The following is a 17,608-nucleotide window of genomic DNA, read 5'->3' on the forward strand; positions in this document are numbered from 1 at the left end:
TTCTGGGGCAAAAACATAAAATGTTTTTCGATGGAAATAATTAGAACTTTCACATTATGATTTCTTATAACATTACTTGTGTTTTAGTCTTCGTATCGTATTTGCATGATACTAAGTATTGAAAGCATACATTAGTTTGTACTATCTTCAGGTCTGGGGATTTAATTAGGTGTGGAGGGTGGTTTGTATTGTAAGTAAAAGTCTTAATGGGAGATTTGCAAGTTTTATTTTAACCATTTATCGCAATGGGTTTAGCACCCTCTAGAGTTTTGGTATTTAAGAAATGTATTAATGTATCTCGTTCGATCTGTGTGCGGTCACATGATTTATACGACATGCAGACTGATAAAAGAAGTGAATTCGCAGGCTTTAGTAACTAGGGGTAGAAGAAGAGCATTATAATCCCCTAAAGATGGTTAAATATAAACCTAAACGTTGGCAGAAGGTATGATTATAATAATAATACAACACTTCAAAAGTAAACATTTATAATTATTAAGAAGAGCATTATAATCCCCTAAAGATGGTTAAATATAAACCTAAACCTTAATTACAATTTTTTTAAACGCCCAAACTCCGAGAGAACCAGAAGGCATTTAAAATATAGACGTCGATGCATCAACCATCATCTAAATGTATTATTATTCAGTCATACTCTTGGCCGCTTCTTTGCCACTATTTTGGTAGGAATGAAAATAACAAAAGTTTTAAACGATGAATGTTTTTTCCAACTTTTTTACGCTTGAAGGCACATGAGTGCTTGTTTCTCTATTAAGTCTTCAACTCAGGAGACCAAACCGTAAAAAATTCTATTATGTGTTGCAAAATTAAGTAGATTCATTGTTTTATAAAATGGATCCCTTCGACTGGCTTAATATGCTCTTGGTTTTGGCCTCTTGGAAGAATCTAGCATTTTGAGTTCTCAGCAGCGTTATTTAACATTTTTAAACGAGTTTTTCAAATACGTTTTTTAAGTTTGCATTACGTTTTTAAATAAGCTTTTTAAGTTTGCCCGGAATTTTGAAAATCCCATCATTATTCCATCCTCTGTGACTAAGCAACACGGCGGAGAACCCGAAAGACAGTGATATAATATGGAATCACGCATTCGCTCCCCGGGTGGGTCTTCTACCTTCGCTGCCGTCGCGTCGTTCGTTGGTGGAACAGGCGAGTGGAAATGAGGAGTTACTTCGTTTTGAATTCGTCATTTCAATGGTAATGCCGTAATGCGATCCCAAATCGGACGTTCATATTGTGTAGAGTATCCACTCTGAGTGTAATACTATCGTTCTTATGCGGAAAGCGCCGATGAAAATTATCACAATTTCCCAATACGCTACTTCATGTTTATGTATGGCATTCAACTTTCCAGTTTATTTTAAGAAAAATATTTATTATACTCAGAAGCATTAACTTTTGTGTCGTGAAAAGTTATTAGAAATAAACAGAAGCAATCCATTCTATGGGTACTTGTATTTAAAATATTCGGGTGATAGGTGTTCACGTAAAACTTTGCTAGAAACATGGTTTTTAAAAGAGCACTTCGACTTCGCAGTAACAGTAGAGAAATGCCGTATACGCGTATAATTGGGAAATCTAAGGATGGAAATGCACGGAATTCCTTATTATGATAGAAATTAAGATATGTCAGTATATTATCAACATTATGACCATTGGCTGTACAATATGTATTTAATTTCTAAATATTTTAATTATATTGTATAATTTTTTATATGCGCTTAAATCATAAAAACAAATTTTAATTTTCAATGCATCAAAACATCCCATATTTTCTATTCATCCCGTTTGCTACTCAGATTTTTACTTCTAAGTGAGGATTTTCAGAAAGAGCGGATGTCTGTCAAATTATCTTAAACGATGACAATTTAAGGAAGGGTGTGTTTCTTGGAACAAGTACGGAGAAGTTGAATAACGTTTATAGCTAAAATTTACCATATTTTGAAACTATGGTACGCCTGAAAAATGGTAAAACACAACTGTAAAATGTGTAAAATATGAATTTTACACCACTTAAAAAGGTTTCCTCACATTGAACTTCCGACCTGGAAAATTTGTCGAAAAATGTCATTTTAGGCTAGGTAATTTTTTAATCACTAGAGGGGTTTTGGGCTGAATTTAGTGATTCATTCTGATTTTTTTCGCGGGATATTGAAACTTAGCTTAAACTAGGGATTTTTAAGAGATCTGTGACGTTAATGCAATTGAAATCATCAATTGCATTTTAACGTCACCACTCTCTTACACCATTGCCATCCAATTGATTTTATTTTGATGCTGTGCCATTCAAAGCATATCAATGACCTCATTGTTGTTTTCGCTTATTGTGACTAATTCATTTTTGGTTTTATGCCTGTATATTATGCCATTCTTCAGTACTTTTTCGAGTAATAGTTTTTCGTGTGTAACCGGTTAGTTAACGTTGAGGATAGAGGTAGACTTTGCTGCGAAATATTGTGATTTTAACATGCCGAAAAAAATTTGTCCCGAGAGACGAAAGCTTACGTATGAGTTATTCAAAATTGAGAGGTAGTATTGCTCGCGGGATTTTGAGAGTGAGAGCTACGCTCCAAGCATGAGGTTGAACGAATGGCATACAGAGGGCGACCGTCACCATGGACTCAATGGGGCGCACGCCATCTCGTTGGCAAATCAAGTACCCCGCATAATCTTGCGTTGTTCTCTCCCGCGGGATTTCAAGTGGAAGGAATAAGTGTACCAAAGTATAGTATGAGTACTTTTCTCCGTGTTTACATCATTATTAATGGAAAGCATGAAAGTGTTGCTTTTAAGATTTGTTATAACGGTTACAATTGTTTTGATACCTCATAGATTTACAATTATTACTGTTGTTTATCGGATTTATGTTCAATCGTTCTAATTCATATTGTCCTGCCCGTGATTTTTGAAAGATTGCAGATAAAAAGTTACTAAAATTTTCATTAATTATTTTCCATTGAATTCTCATAACTTTTTGTATCTATAGAGACCCAAGGTTAATGTTGAATATCCACATGGTGAAATAGTTTAATCAATCGATTGAACGCAAGGAAACTAATATGATTCAGGTATTCTGCTATATACGGGATAGAAAGTAATATATGCTAATGATAATTAAAAATCAAAATGAAAATTTCATAATGACTTGTCTAAAGAGGAATAAATTAATTTTTATGACATATGTGCATAAAATTACGCTTAAAATAAGGAGGACCCAATGTCTAAAACGTGGTCGAGAAAATGATACACCGAGTCCGATGAACTTCAGCCGCTAAATCCTATCGTAGGATAGTCTTATATCGCAAACGACCTTTGATATCAAACAGCTTAAGTATAGTTTATGTCGAATAGCCGTTAGTCTATTTTCTGTCTGAGTCTGATTGATTAGAGCAACGCTTGTGCTAACTCCTAAGATCATGCGCTTTCTTATGAAGACACATAAGAAAGGACGCCCGTACGTGTTCTCCATAATTTTAGCCCCATCTAATTCCGTAAACGACGTAAAACTCCCACTCCATATACTTATGAATATGTATCACAAAATGAAGAGGTATTTTATAAGAAAGTTGGTTCTCTCGGACTAGCATATTGGTCGGACTGACAAAACTAAACTTTTTTGACTAAGTTTATTTTCTGCCTTCGGTGACAAAGCCACGCGTAAGAAATATTTCAGCAGACCTTGCTGTCTCATGGAATTAATGCATTATTCCAGAGCTAAAGTTACTAATTTAATAGGGTGGTTTCCTATTATTTTTTATTGTCTAAATCGAAAGATTATTACTCCTGGAAAGCGTATTTCACGGTTTTAGATTTTTAAATGACGACATCTATTTTTCGCGATTAAATGAAAAGTGAAAATTTCCAAGCGCGTGAAAACGCGACGGCTAAGTATGAATGCTAGGAAAACCCCGTGTGACGTCGTTCTGGTTTCCGCTACCGCAAGTGAGGGGACCTTGGGGCGAGGTTTTGACGCAGGATGCTAGCAGGTAACAGAGTACCCTGCTAGCTGGTAGCGCTTGGCTCAAATAAGGATTATTATTACCCTATCAAACGAAGAAAACTTTCCGACCTTAGCCAGTTTTAATAGGTGATTATTAAGACATGTTTCCCTGAGCTCTGTGCCTCTTGCATGAATTGTTAATCTCAGACGATGTTAAACTCCTATCTACTCGTATAGAAACGTCACGTGGAGTGTCATCGCATGGGCGCCAATCTGACCTTTGATGAGGATAAAATTGACCATTGCCATTCGTCTAAACCGGTATTTCTAAAACCAAATAATTTTTATATAATGAATACACCAATGGTGGGTAACGAATCGCAATCCATGCCTTTCGTTTTCTTTGATGAAGGAAACTACCCTGTTGGGTGGTTGTTTGAGTTTATCACGTTTTTTTTTGGTCGATAAACATGACATAAAAAAAACTTGCGGGTTATTTTTAAGTGAATCTAGATTTAACATTCTACATTATTTTGAAAAAGTAATGCGATATGAAGTATTTTTACGCATTTCATGTCAATGTAATTGCATATTAGCTGCGTGAGCTAATTGATTGGAGTTAAATATTATTGACTATCATAGAGGACCCCGATAATTATTGCCGTTGTGACTCTTCTAAGGATGAAGCAAGCTGGAACCTATTATGACCTCCAACTGGCTTAACATACATTTCAATTGGAGCTCCATTTTGATGTGACAATCATATATTGCACGAAAATGATCTTCTAGCATGGCCATTAGGAGTAGTTTAAGTTGTTTGTTTTTTTGTGTCAACGAATTTACAAATTACGTATAAAGAATATTTTTAAAAGGACTACTCGGTGAATTGGTGCTGCTAGATATGGTTGCAGATTTGAACTCATAACTCAACTCAGTTCATTTTGTCTTGTTGTAATATTGAAATAATGTTTCATTTTAAAAGCACGCCTATATCTTTAAGGGTTAGGCTAAGAGCATTTGGAAATTGTTTCCTAGATGTCAATTCAGTATTGGGTTTCAAGTATAACTTTTTCAGGAGTCACCCGCAATGCGCAAATTGTGCGAAAAATCCACAGAGAAAAAAAATCATTCGCTTTAACCGGGATTCGAACCCGGATTAACCCATTTCTGCCAAGTGCTTGAATCGGTTAAGCTACCGAGACGTCATTCTGTGGATATTTGTGGATACTGTCGGACGAAGTGGTTTGGACTGTAGATGATATGATACCACAAACAGTTCAAATCGTGCGCACTGCGGCACAGCCGGAGAGCAAAGCCCGAACTTAGAACAATTTTTGACTTTTTGCCAATTAGTGTTGAAATTTTCGTGCATTTGTAATCAATTTTGATTTTTTCAATATTAGTAATTTCTAAATGTGTGTGCAAATTATTATCGCATTAAATACAGAAAAGGCAATAGTAATGTTTCTGCAATGAGTGACTTAGTGTCAGAAAGTACGTGAATGATTTCTTAATATATCTTTAAACCTAAGTGTTCTGTGGCGCTAATCCGCTGGCACGACTGAAAACTGATTATAAATATTTCTGAAGTTCACCTTGCGCCTAAGCTACCTAAGTTATTTTTCCTAGGATTTTATGCCCAATGCGCCTCATTTTCAGTTTATGGGGAAAATTTTGGAATAAAACAAAATAGCTAATGAAAAAAATACATATTATATTTTACATGAAGATGGATACCGTACAAGTAGTATATTAAGAGCTAGCGTACAGCAATAGACAAAGGCTTCCCTTTCGGGTTCATCTGGGTGTGCTCACTTGTGATGACGAATGTAAACGTCCCTCGGATGCTGCCCATCGATGAATGATCTCGAAGAGGTTGAAATATGAAGATTTAAAGCCATTAGGAGGGTGATGGAGCAAGGAAGTAGATTCTCCGCTCAGCTGCAAGCCGCTCTTGCACGTTTTAAAGCTTCGCGCGGCTGGAGAGAACGGCAGAGGCACCAACGGCAAATTCGAGAAACAGTCGAGTTCAGCCGGTTAGTTGAGGCTCTGCATCACAGATGTCGACACGTCATAAGCCGTGGCGGTCTCACTTGAAGTACTGCTTCTGGGGCTGCGAAGCGATGTAGGCAAGGGACCTCTGGATTGCAGGGGGAATGGGGGGAGGAGTGGGAAGGTGGGCACCCTGAAGGAGAGGAGAAAAATTGAATGTGTTAGATCCGGTTTTTAATCTAAGTATACCGGGAATAGCCACGGGGTCACCCGAAATGTTCAAATTCCGCGAACAATCCACAGAGGAAAAAATCATTCGCCTTGACTGGGATTAGATCCCGGTTCCTTGTACGGTATGGTCATCAAATTTCCACAGGGCATAATGACGCCTTGGTAGCTGAACTGGACGGATCTGACCGAAATTCGGGTTCGAATCCCGGTCAAGGCGAATAATTTTTTCACTGTGGATTTTTTCTGTTTTTAATGATGTAAAAATGTAATTTTACTTAGTATTTCCATTTGGAAATATCTTGTAGTTAGAGGTGGGCACCCTGAAAGAAGATATAAATTTTAATGCGTTAATTTGTTTTTTTTATGCTATATTATATGTGATTTTACTAAAAATTCCCAATGGAAAATATCTGAAAGGTATTCCCTTGAACAGCAAGAAAACGGTTAGAATTTCTAGGCTGTAAGTAATAACGCCAAGAAGAATCATAACATACTAAAGAAAATATGAATCCAAAAATGAGAATCTAGGAGGCGTATGAAGGAATGATTCAAGGAAAAGCACTTTAGAAGCGTATGCGCCATAGAGCATATCAGTGGGTAGGCTATTTCATGCTATGAAGTGGTGTGTACGTGGGAAACATAACGAAGGAAGAGTTTAAATAAAATTTGTTAGAGGAGGCCAAAAGATGAAACCTTTCTAGTTAGAGGAAGAACAATAACATGAAAGCAAAGATAGTGTGGAAATGGAGAATCATGTTCAGGATAATGAAACATAGGGTTCAAATAAATACTCACTGAATAAAATATAGAAAATTAGCTCCATGAAATATTCTGATTTATTCCCTTATCGTTTCATTATTTGTCATTTGTTTCTCTACACTGCGATGTATTCAGGACCGTCGTCCAAATAAGCAACTCAGAAAATACAGTCACGGAAGCAGGGTGTGACGTGACAAAAATTCTGCGCCGGTTTACTTGTATAATGTTTAATGTAGATGCAGTTAAGTGAAACATGTTCACACGTTCATTAGCTTTATCATTTAGAAATAATTCAAAGTATTTCACTTCATTACGTATTAAATTGGAATTTTAGGTAACAGCTAGTCTCAACCACGAACATCACTTTGTGAAATAAAAGATATAGTTATATACTTTAAAGTAATCACATATAACCAATATTATATGTTCCAAAAATTTTATATTGGTCTGACTTAGGTTTTGATAGCGTGCAATATGCCATTTTCAAAGGAACTATTACCTTTGAGATAGCGTATAGTGTAGAAATATGGTTCAGATTAATAAAATAGTTGTGGGACATACAACATTAGCGCATTTGTGATTATGTTCCATTCCATGTCACAAAGTTCCACAATGCATCGCAATCCACCCTTAAGTTAAATTCTATCAGTTGTTGTGTTATATTTATTATTACCGATGCGCGGAATCCGTTCTCGTCAGCGATGTAGTTGACGGTGATCGGGGTGCCATCTGGTGCGGTGTAGGAGTACGATCCTTGGGCCACTTGAGCCTCCAGCGTCGTGCCCGGGTTTTTCAGGAATCCCCTCTCATTGGCCGCGATCCCGTTTCCGGTCTGGTAGCTGCAGAAATAATAAGCGGATTGGCAAGGTTGAAGAGGGCGATGATGATGGGGTTTAGGACACGCGTCCTGAGCACGCTTCCTTCCTGCCGAAAAAGTTTCCCTCTCGCACGAAGGAAAGAATCGTTGGATCCGCATTGACCGCTTAGCCTCGGAGATGGCAGGTGTCAACGCGTTCCGATCGTCATATTTTTTTTTTCTCCGAAAAGTTCGTCCATTCTTCTTTTGTGTAGTTAAATTTCCTCGAAGTTTTTAAAATTTTCTGGCGTCGTCATTAAATTTAGATTTGGGTTACATTCTATTTCTATACGCGCTCCTTTTTGGCGAATGTTAAGCAAAAATCAGACAGTCAAATTTCTCACAGTTTGTCCCTAATTGTTTTTTTATTACCGAGTATTTCAACGCCGGATGTCTAAGAACCTAGCAACCCTCACCTATGCAGGTGTATATCAGGTTGTTACATAGATTAAGATGAAAATTACTGCCTTAAATGACAATAATGAGCGTTATGAGGATGTGGTAATTGGTGGATCTAAGATAGGCGTTTATTTCACCGTGATCTTCAAATGATCTCCGTTCGTCAGTGTAGGCACTTAGCCCGAATGAAGCTCTTGAAATACACTAAACAATTTTCAGCGCATTACCTATGGAATATTTTGTATATCGGCGACTTTTTGCGATAAAAAATTCAATAGTGGAATTCCTTCAATGTCATCTCGCCATAGTTTCGTATCCTTTAATGAAAGAATTGTCTATACAAAAGTGTTATATGTGAACAGAATTGTCTTAGAAGGTCCGGTAATCACTTTTGAAATGGCACGGAATTGTTTTTATATGCATCAGAAAAATTGTTTCCGATTTTCAATTCTCCGATTTATTTAGCTTCATAGAAGATATATGCAATTTTGTTACTCCGTAATTGGAGGATGACGGGAAAATTTTGCGTAATTTCTCGTTTCCTCAATTACCTATATTAATGACGTGTATTAAATATAAGTTTTGGAATAATGATATTGAAAAAAAAATAAAATTCACAAATTTTGGTCTACGTTAGCAAGTGAGAGCATAAATTGATAATATTCATTTCCTTTAGGAATTGATTTTTTAGAAGTGAAACGGAAGGAAAGTTTTGCTATTAATCTTCTCAATTTTAGCAAAATATTTGGGGGTATACTTCTATGCATTTGGTTGCTGGAACTATTGCTCTTAAATTTATGTACGCTTTACACCTTGAAGGTGGCATTATTGTTTCCTAAATGTTATTATGATTTTACAGAAAGTCATTATTTCTTGAATTTTAATGGAAAGAGAAATGGCATGAGTTAGGATGGAACAAAAATAATTAAATTTTTCCTTCCTTGTGATGAACACGGCCAACCTCGTTTTATATTTTGGATATTATACGAATACAAATCGACGCAGGTTGACTGTGATGTAACGAAAAAGTCTTCAAGCTTCAGTATTTTTAAGCCCTAAAGCCTTGTCAACTATATTTAAACACATTGTTAAAATGGTTTTATTTTACATTTGAGAAATTTTATGAATTTGGTATTTCCATTAAGAACAGGGTAAATTAATATTTTAATTTACCCTGTTTATTTGAAGCTTTCCATGGCTTGCGTTGTAACTTGCTACACTCTCTGTTAGAGGGTTAGGCTACTGATCGTAGAGTCTCGGGTTCGATTCCCGGGTGAAGGTGTATTAACCTCTCCAAGCGCAAATGAATAAGTGTAAAATATAAGTCTTAGTCAAGCTTTATTCTCACATATCCGAACCAATTGAGTGAGACTCGTGTGTGATATTAATGGCTTGAATATATATTTTACACGCTCATCCAAATTCGCAAGTGTTTCAGTTTATCGTACTGATAAAAAATTAGAGCTTCTCTTCTGTAATCTAAACGAAATTATACCGTGTATGTCGTAAAATGGAGTCTTCTATTACGGCCGACTTTGGCTATAGCTTTTTTTTAAGCATATAGCTTCTTTACGGATGCAAAAGAAGTCTTATGCTTATAAATAAACATAACCAGAGAGTTCTCTTCCATTATTTGATTCTCAAGCGTAACTTTATCAAGGGAAAGTAGAAAAAGACAATTTATAAAATAACACGTTCACCTCAGCTTTTCTGATAAAAGAGCTAACGCGACTGAAAGGCGATTATTTCCTTGATTAACTTAATGAGATGCGTCTGCTCCCAGCACAATTGAGTTTCATATTTTCTCGCAAAACTGGATATATTTTTATGACGAGATAAAAATATCTTTAAACGCTGAGAGTAGGGATTATTTTTTTCCAACTGCAGTCCTTCGGCATTCCCGCCTCAATTAGTCATGGGAGAATGAGATTTACAACGTGTGACAATGAAACTCGTGCCGAGGGAAATGTGAGTTATTGCAAGCAATTTCTTTCAGATGAGTTTTGTATGCGCGCAACGATTCATTGGAAACTTAAGCCTTAAAGCGTGGGAAGGTTGTACCCTCTCCCTCACCCATAAAGCGTCTGAAGTGAACAATGCTTCGAGTATTGAGGTATGAAAAATTAATATAAAAGAATTATATTCAACTTGACTAAAGACGAACCCATGACTTCTTATCTCAATTAAATGAGGTAGTAAATGATACTTCATACGAGTTTCTTTTTTTTTTGGAAGAGTTTTACGCAAACAAGGAAAAACTCAACTCATCATCTACTTAATGTGTAATCAAAGACATGCTGATTCGTTTCAATCTATCGAAATACGAATTTTTCTCTTTTTTTTCCATGTCCACAGTAACACCGTACCGTACTAAAAAATTCCAAAATTCCATTCAAAGTAAATTTTATAAGATTCGGAATCGCTTCCTGATGACCATGGAACAATGTTCAAATATCTTCCTCCTATTAACCTAGCATTTTTGTACCCTCTCCCTTATTTACAAAGCATAAAAAGTGAAAAATGGGTCTAAAATAAAGAAATGAAAATTAATATACCAGATTTATATTCAACTTAAGTTAACTTTATATTCAAATAAAGGCAAACGCATCACTTCTAATCTCAAGTAACCACCATTTACCACCATAAGAGATATTCCCCCTAAAATAAAATATTAATATAAAATAATCGTGCAAAACGTGATCAAAGAACAATTAGGTAGATGTAAAGTATCAATATGCCGTTATATGTATGTTCAATAGCTTTATTGAGTAACAACTAGAAATTTCGTTGCTCCGAACTCGAATTAAGACGCAGCTCTTCTAATAACCGCTAGTATATTTCCACTGCATGCTCTTGGTCTTGAAGGATATTCTCCCGAACAGAAAAATGTGTACCTTTATACCGTGCACACATTAATTAAAGTATCTGGCCTAGTGAGATTGTCACATTTGCGAGTGGTACGGAGCAGCCGCTTAGCGCCTGTAATGCCGTCAACCCGCTCTGCGTCTGCGTCACCCAGTATCACTTTCACTTCCTGAGAAACTCTCACAGACTGCGGAATCTCGGCCCAACCCGCTCACGTTTGGTCCGTAAAAATGTTTCGGGGCGGAAAAAGCATTATTTATTACTCTTTTATGGAAATCCTATTGTCATGTAGAAGCAGAGTGACCTTATGATCAAGTGGCCTTCAACGAATATATGAAATATTTTGGATGTAAAAATAATTTAATAGGCATGTGGTGGCATATAGATTGTGTAATAGGATAGATAAGAAATATTGCGCTTATTTATTCAAGTAGTTCGTTAATTAACGTTTACTTCTTTCTATTAATTTTATCTTGGAACAAGTAGGGGTACCTGGGGTCCTTTACCCTTATTTATGTTTAGCGATAGATTAAATATATCTAATTTTCCGTGGATGAATTTTGCAATGAGATACATGCTTTAGCTTCCCTTGTGTATGTAACAGAGGAAGATGGAGTGTTTAATCCAGTATTTTAAATTGAGTTTCCATATATCTCGAAATATTGTCAAAATAGAAAATATACTCATATATCAGTAAAAACTATGATGACTCGCTTCTTTTGATAGTTCTGTGCATTGAATATCTGCGACTCTAATGATTTTTAACTGTGAAACTCGGGCGTTATTTCTTTACCCAAAGAGGGTTTTAGGAGCTCTTGTAAACGTCAAACTATTGAATACAGATTTTGGGAATATTTTGCCAGAAAACTCAGTCAAAATATTTTGTGCTAATTTTGTCATTGATATGAAATAGGAGTTTAAAAAAGGGGTTAGTTATTGAGTGCAATAAAAAATAACGGCATGTTTTTAAATTCAATGCGTGCAAATATTCGATGCTTAATTTAATTATGTCTCACCTGTAAGCATATGAACCGTCATAGTTGTGTTCATTGGTGTAGGATAGAATCGGAGCCAAGTATTCGCGACCAACATAGGCGGAGTACTGCGGTTTTCCGTGAACCATAGCTGCAAACAGCACGAAGAATACTGCAACCTGTGCGATGAAAAAGAAATGATATGCATTTTTCTAAATTTCATGCCTGACTACCCGCTTTTTTATTGAAAGCTTTTTTTTTACTTCTGCATTGAACCAGTCCTCTTAAGTAGTATTATTATTAACGACAAATATATTTAGAGAAAAATTATTTTTGACTAAAGTAGGGCAAAAATTAAAGTCAATGTTAATAAGTTATACTTATATGCGGGCAATTATAAAGTAAAATTTAAATAAATCTGTATTTTTAACCCTCATATGGATTCTCTGCGCCTTAGCGGCGCTCGTGGTTTTAAAAGTGGTGTAAAAATTTTCCTTTCCAATGGATCATTCTGAAATTTTCAGTAGTCTATTTTTTCTGCCTTTTTCGTCTTCGTATAAAATTTTGTTAGCATAGTGTCGATAGTTTACATTTTATTGGCCTCTAATGGAAAAAGTTACGTCGTTGGATTTTCGGCGCCGCTGCGGCGCTCAGTATTTCCTCGTCGCTACGTCATTGACTGCACTCCTAATGTTAATGTCAAATCATTTATGTTTCGTATGAAATGCTATAATATATTTATTATCATATTATTTATATTTTTAAACATTATAAACAAAATTAAATTGTTAAACAAAAGGAAAATTTTACCATACCTATTTTGCTTTCTCTTACAGCTAAAAATCAAAATATTTGCCTCAATATGATGTTCATTGACAAAACTTCATCTTTTTACAAAATTATTCATAAAAACCTATGGCTAGTCAAAGTTGTTTTCTCATGGGCCGCCGACTTAGTTTTGCTTGGACCGAGAATTTCCTCATCGTTACGTCAGGGTTTGCACTTTCAACACTAATGTCAAAGCAATAATGTTTCATATGAAATGCTATAATCTATTTTAATCCTATTATTTAATTTTTAACTTATAAACCAAGTGAAATTGTTTAACAAAAGGAAAATATTACAATACCAATTGTGCTTTCTCTTTTAGCTAAGAATCATTACGTTTGCTTCGTTATAATGTTCATTGACAAAACTTCATCTTTTTGCGAGAATTATTCATAGAAACTCATGCCTATTCAAAGTTGTTTTTCCATGGCTTCCGACTTAGTTTTGCTTGGGCACCTTCTCCGCTCCGCGTCCACGTTACTGCCGTGGTGATAGTCAGCTTTGGGTAAATACTAGAGTGACTCTGTTTAGAATTACTCCAAGCAGCAGTTCTAAGAAAAATTTAACACAATGCATTATCCGAATTCGTAGAATAATGCTTCCTCACCGTTGTGTGAATATTTTTCGCTGAATGAGTAACTGTAACTTACCAAGAGGTTCAGAAGTTTCACCGACTACCCTTGAAGAACACATCGCACAGTTATTGTTATATGTCTTGTACTTTTCATTCGAAAAAAATCCCTTTGCGGCTACGATAGTATATACAAAATTGCTGGCGTTTATATAGCTACTGATGACGTGACAGTTTACCATTGAGGTGAAATCAAGATAACTACCCAACTAATTTCGTGATAGAAAATAATTTCTCTTTCCTGACGATGAGTTTAGACTTTACATGGTAAAAATCGTTTCATTATGAATAGATGAAAAGACAATTTACCATGAGGTGAAAATTTGTAAACATATATCTCGTTTCTATGTGTACTGAAATGTACAGATGTTTTATGCATTGGGGGTGTTACTAACGTAAAGGGATGAGTGAGAAGGAGAAAGGAGAAGGAATGCCAGGAGGTTGTTTTGAGGTAGTGTGTAGACTGCCAAGGATCGGGGAATACCCAGATCGTTAGGACAGGTAGGAGTAGAAAATCCTTATCGCAAAAAAGGTTGGGAGTGCAAGGAGGCAATTAGATACAAAAGCCTGCTTTTTCTTCATCCTTCTAACGCTGCATGAAGGACAGGGAACAAAAGCCTTGTCAAAACGCCCCGCGGTGGCCCTCCCTTCATTCCAAGAAGGTCCAGCTCGGTGGGTCATTAGGGTGGTGAGAAGTTCAATCAAGTTTTGTGGGAGGGGGTAAGAAGGTGGTGAATGACGAATAAGGGAGCTTAGTGGGAAAGTATGGAGAGTCTCAATGTTTGGGTCAGTGAAACGCTAAGAAAGGAAACGGAAAGAAAATGTAAGGGAAGTCCTTCCAAAGTGAGGGTATTTTTGTCACCCCAGAGCATTCTTTCAACAGTTTCTCACGCAGCTGCACCTTCTCCCCTACCACCAATAACACATACTTCTAAGAATTTTTTTTTTTTTGGACTTCCCACCAATCCAGGAGTAAAACCTAATCTTATGCACTCCCACGCAAAACATTTACCCGTCCATATCTAAGGAAACCTTTCGCTTGGGCTACACGTCCCCAGTGGGGGAATGGGGCTCCGTGGTAGGAAAAGAGTACCGACTCTTCTAGCTCCATCTCCAAAGAAGCGTTGAGTTCTTTGACACGCCGCTTATCATCCCATATTATTTATATTTCAAAAGCCATAAGACTTGATTTTTTTAATTTCAGGACATAAGCTCCCAGAATATTCGTAAGATTTGTCTTGATCGCCAGAATCTTGTAAAAATCACGAAAGTTACATTCGTCTCTTCACACTTAACCTACATCTGTTCCATTATTAACGTTTAATAACTTATCCTTCTATATACACTGCAAAGATATAACATATGGGTGGACGCATTGAAGCAAAATTATGTCATATGGGCATAAACGAATTTTATTTGGTCATCATTTTTAGCATTTAGATACATAAAATTATAAACAATATAAACATTAAAAAGCGGAGTTTGCCGAGCTCTGCATATCAGAAAAATATTTCAAACAACAATTACTCACGAAATTAAAACTTTCACTCAAAAATAACATACAAAGGGAACTGAAATAAAGAGCATTACGGCAAGAAATGGAAAAGAATGCAGCGTTCAATTTTTTTTGTTATTACTTCAACAATAAGGGTTTAAATCTAGCATAACACGGTAAGAAATAAAGATAATAGATACATTTACCATTATCAATCAAAAACCTTGTAAATTCAAGCTAACTTTGAAAGATAATAGCAAAAAATGACGCGGCGCCGCTGCGGCGCCGAGAATCCAACGACGTAACTAATTTTGTAAATCCATATGAGGGTTAATCTGACATTCTCAATAAATGATTCGCAAATTATCGTTTTGCTCTGGTAAAAGTTTTGCAAAGTTTTTTTTAATAATACTCTATGTTAAGGCATTGTCAATGCTTAAGAATATTTCATCGCCATTTCATTTTTTTTGGGCCGATTTTCTGCAACTATAAATCTCTCTTTAAATTCTTCCTACGAAAATATATTTAATTGTTAAGCATTTTAAGTATTGTATTTTACTATATTCAAGGTCTCACACATATCCTATACCTATGGCGACAGTAGTTCCTAGTACAAGTAACTTCGAATAAAGCTTTCGGGAGGAATACTATCAGTAGGTTGTAATTTTTTTTATAAATGGAGATAAATTGAAAGTATGGCGGCATTTACTTTCACTAAGCCATTTTAAAATTCCTAGAAAAATTTTTGTTTAATACACATTGATGAGATATTACAAAAGCGTTTTCATCAGCTTTGTAGCTCGATATAAATATTTTCAATCAGAGAATATTTATATATTTTCAAGCATATCTTTCTCTAACCATGAATTAGGCTCTGAGAAAAATGTTCCTCCCATTTGAGTCACAATTTATGTGAAAATATTAATTGTTGCTGATTCAATATTTTTTACTGTTCGAATCGAAGACAATCAGTTTTCATGAGTGAACTAAATTCATTATAAAATATCGTCGGACCTCGGTTTATGTCTGGGCTATGAATGGTCCCAAATGATTCACAATTTTTTATGACTCGTTTATGGAGTATAAGGCCTTTTAACTTTATACTTTCGTATTGTTCTATCTTAAACATTTCCACTGAATTTACTTTTGCATGATATTATAGGATTTCCAGTATGATGCTTCATAGCAGTACAAAATATCGTTTGCAGAGAAATATTAATATCAAATTTTAGGTTAAGAAATTCACCTCAGTAATAGTTCCAAATTGTAATTTTAAGGTAAATTTGTGGACCTAAATTTCTGACGTGGATGTCATCCTCCGTTGCCTTTCATTACCATGGCGTAAGTATTATAAATTTCAGTAATATAAAAAAACTACTCCTTTCTAGTAATGGCACATATATCTCTAGGAGAAACTTATTTTAACAATACTATGGTTATATTTCCCTAGTTCTTAATATAAATGAATAAATCGCATAAATACCAATAGGACAAAAATGTAGAACTATCCCGAATTATTGTTTCCAGGCACCTTGCGGTGGAACTGAATACATTTAAATTAATGAAATTCGAATTTCGCAAAGCATTCTACCCCGTCATTTCATTTTAAGCGCTACCTGCTGGCTGCGAAACATAATATATAGTAAATAAAATATTCATTTTGGTATTTACTACTGATATCCTGTAACTTATAAGGAGGAATTACTACTGACTCTACAGCGTCGTGCATTTAATAATCTGCTTGTGGACGTTGTGATCTGAGAATTTCAAAAAGGAGGAATTATTTTCCCTGGCCGGTGATCAAACCTGGATCTCCTGAATCCTTTCCTATATGTTTTGCATCTTTAAAATGTGCATTTAACAGAAAATTTCCTTCTCAGGAGAATTTCATATCACTGTTACGAAGGGAAGCCTAGACTAAAACTCAATATTAACTCCTGACCCCATTTCCATAAGGGTTTCCTGTATGATATTCGGATAAAGGAGGTAATCCCTGGTAGGATCGTGGAAAAAACGTACCGACTTCATGATTCCTGGGCAGAAATCCTCTTCACGTAATATCCTTGGGTAATGGACGAAGTACCTCCACAGTTGATCCTTCAAGTTGAAGAAGTCACTCTTTCAGCTGACGGTCTGGAGTGGATAGGTTGTTGTGATGCGGTCTCCCTGTTTCAGTCAGTATATATAGCGGCCGCAGCCCTGGAGAAAGAGGCGTTGGGGTGGGGAGTTATGTCGGGGCGGGGTGAGGGGGCAAGGGTGGGGTGGTGGCAGTGGGAGAGCGGGGGAAGTATGAGATAATGGAAGCGAACGGATTGAGTGGATCTCTCCCATTCCAATGATGCTCCCCTATAAGGACCGGGGGATAAGGTTGAGGATACCGGGGTATTCGTCGTGGGACTGGGGCAGGGAGGAACATATCCTTCTGCATTCGTGACGGAATGGTGGAAAAGACGATCTAAAGTACCTAAGAATTATGTGATTCACTACCCAAAATTTCTATAAATTTGAAAAAAAAATCCCATCCCACCGCATAATAGTTTTTTTGCACTAATTTTATTAGCAATATTTATTGTTGCTTTAATTGATTTTTGTTCATTATTATTACTAATTAGTCATCAGA

General features: G+C 36.0%; 1 protein-coding gene across 1 annotated transcript; it reads right to left on the reverse strand.

The window, feature by feature from the left end:
• Positions 1-5,652: 5,652 nt before the first annotated feature.
• Positions 5,653-17,143, reverse strand: LOC124160220 (endocuticle structural glycoprotein SgAbd-2-like). Its single transcript, XM_046536027.1, has 4 exons — positions 17,008-17,143; positions 12,077-12,213; positions 7,614-7,779; positions 5,653-6,143 (listed from the first exon to the last, which is right to left on the reverse strand). The coding sequence occupies exons 1-4, from the start codon at positions 17,014-17,016 to the stop codon at positions 6,048-6,050; spliced, it is 408 nt and encodes a 135-aa protein (XP_046391983.1). The 5' UTR covers positions 17,017-17,143; the 3' UTR covers positions 5,653-6,047.
• Between the last annotated feature and the right edge of the window lie 465 nt (positions 17,144-17,608).

This window comes from Ischnura elegans, chromosome 6, assembly GCF_921293095.1.
Source record: "Ischnura elegans chromosome 6, ioIscEleg1.1, whole genome shotgun sequence".
Taxonomy (NCBI): domain Eukaryota; kingdom Metazoa; phylum Arthropoda; class Insecta; order Odonata; family Coenagrionidae; genus Ischnura; species Ischnura elegans.

Coding starts and splice junctions, on each gene's coding strand:
- LOC124160220 (XM_046536027.1), bottom strand. Junction 7,780..12,076: donor GACGGTTCATATGCTTACAG/GTGAGACATAAT, acceptor TTATTTCTGCAG/CTACCAGACCGGAAACGGGA. Junction 6,144..7,613: donor AGAACGGATTCCGCGCATCG/GTAATAATAAAT, acceptor CCTCTCCTTCAG/GGTGCCCACCTTCCCACTCC.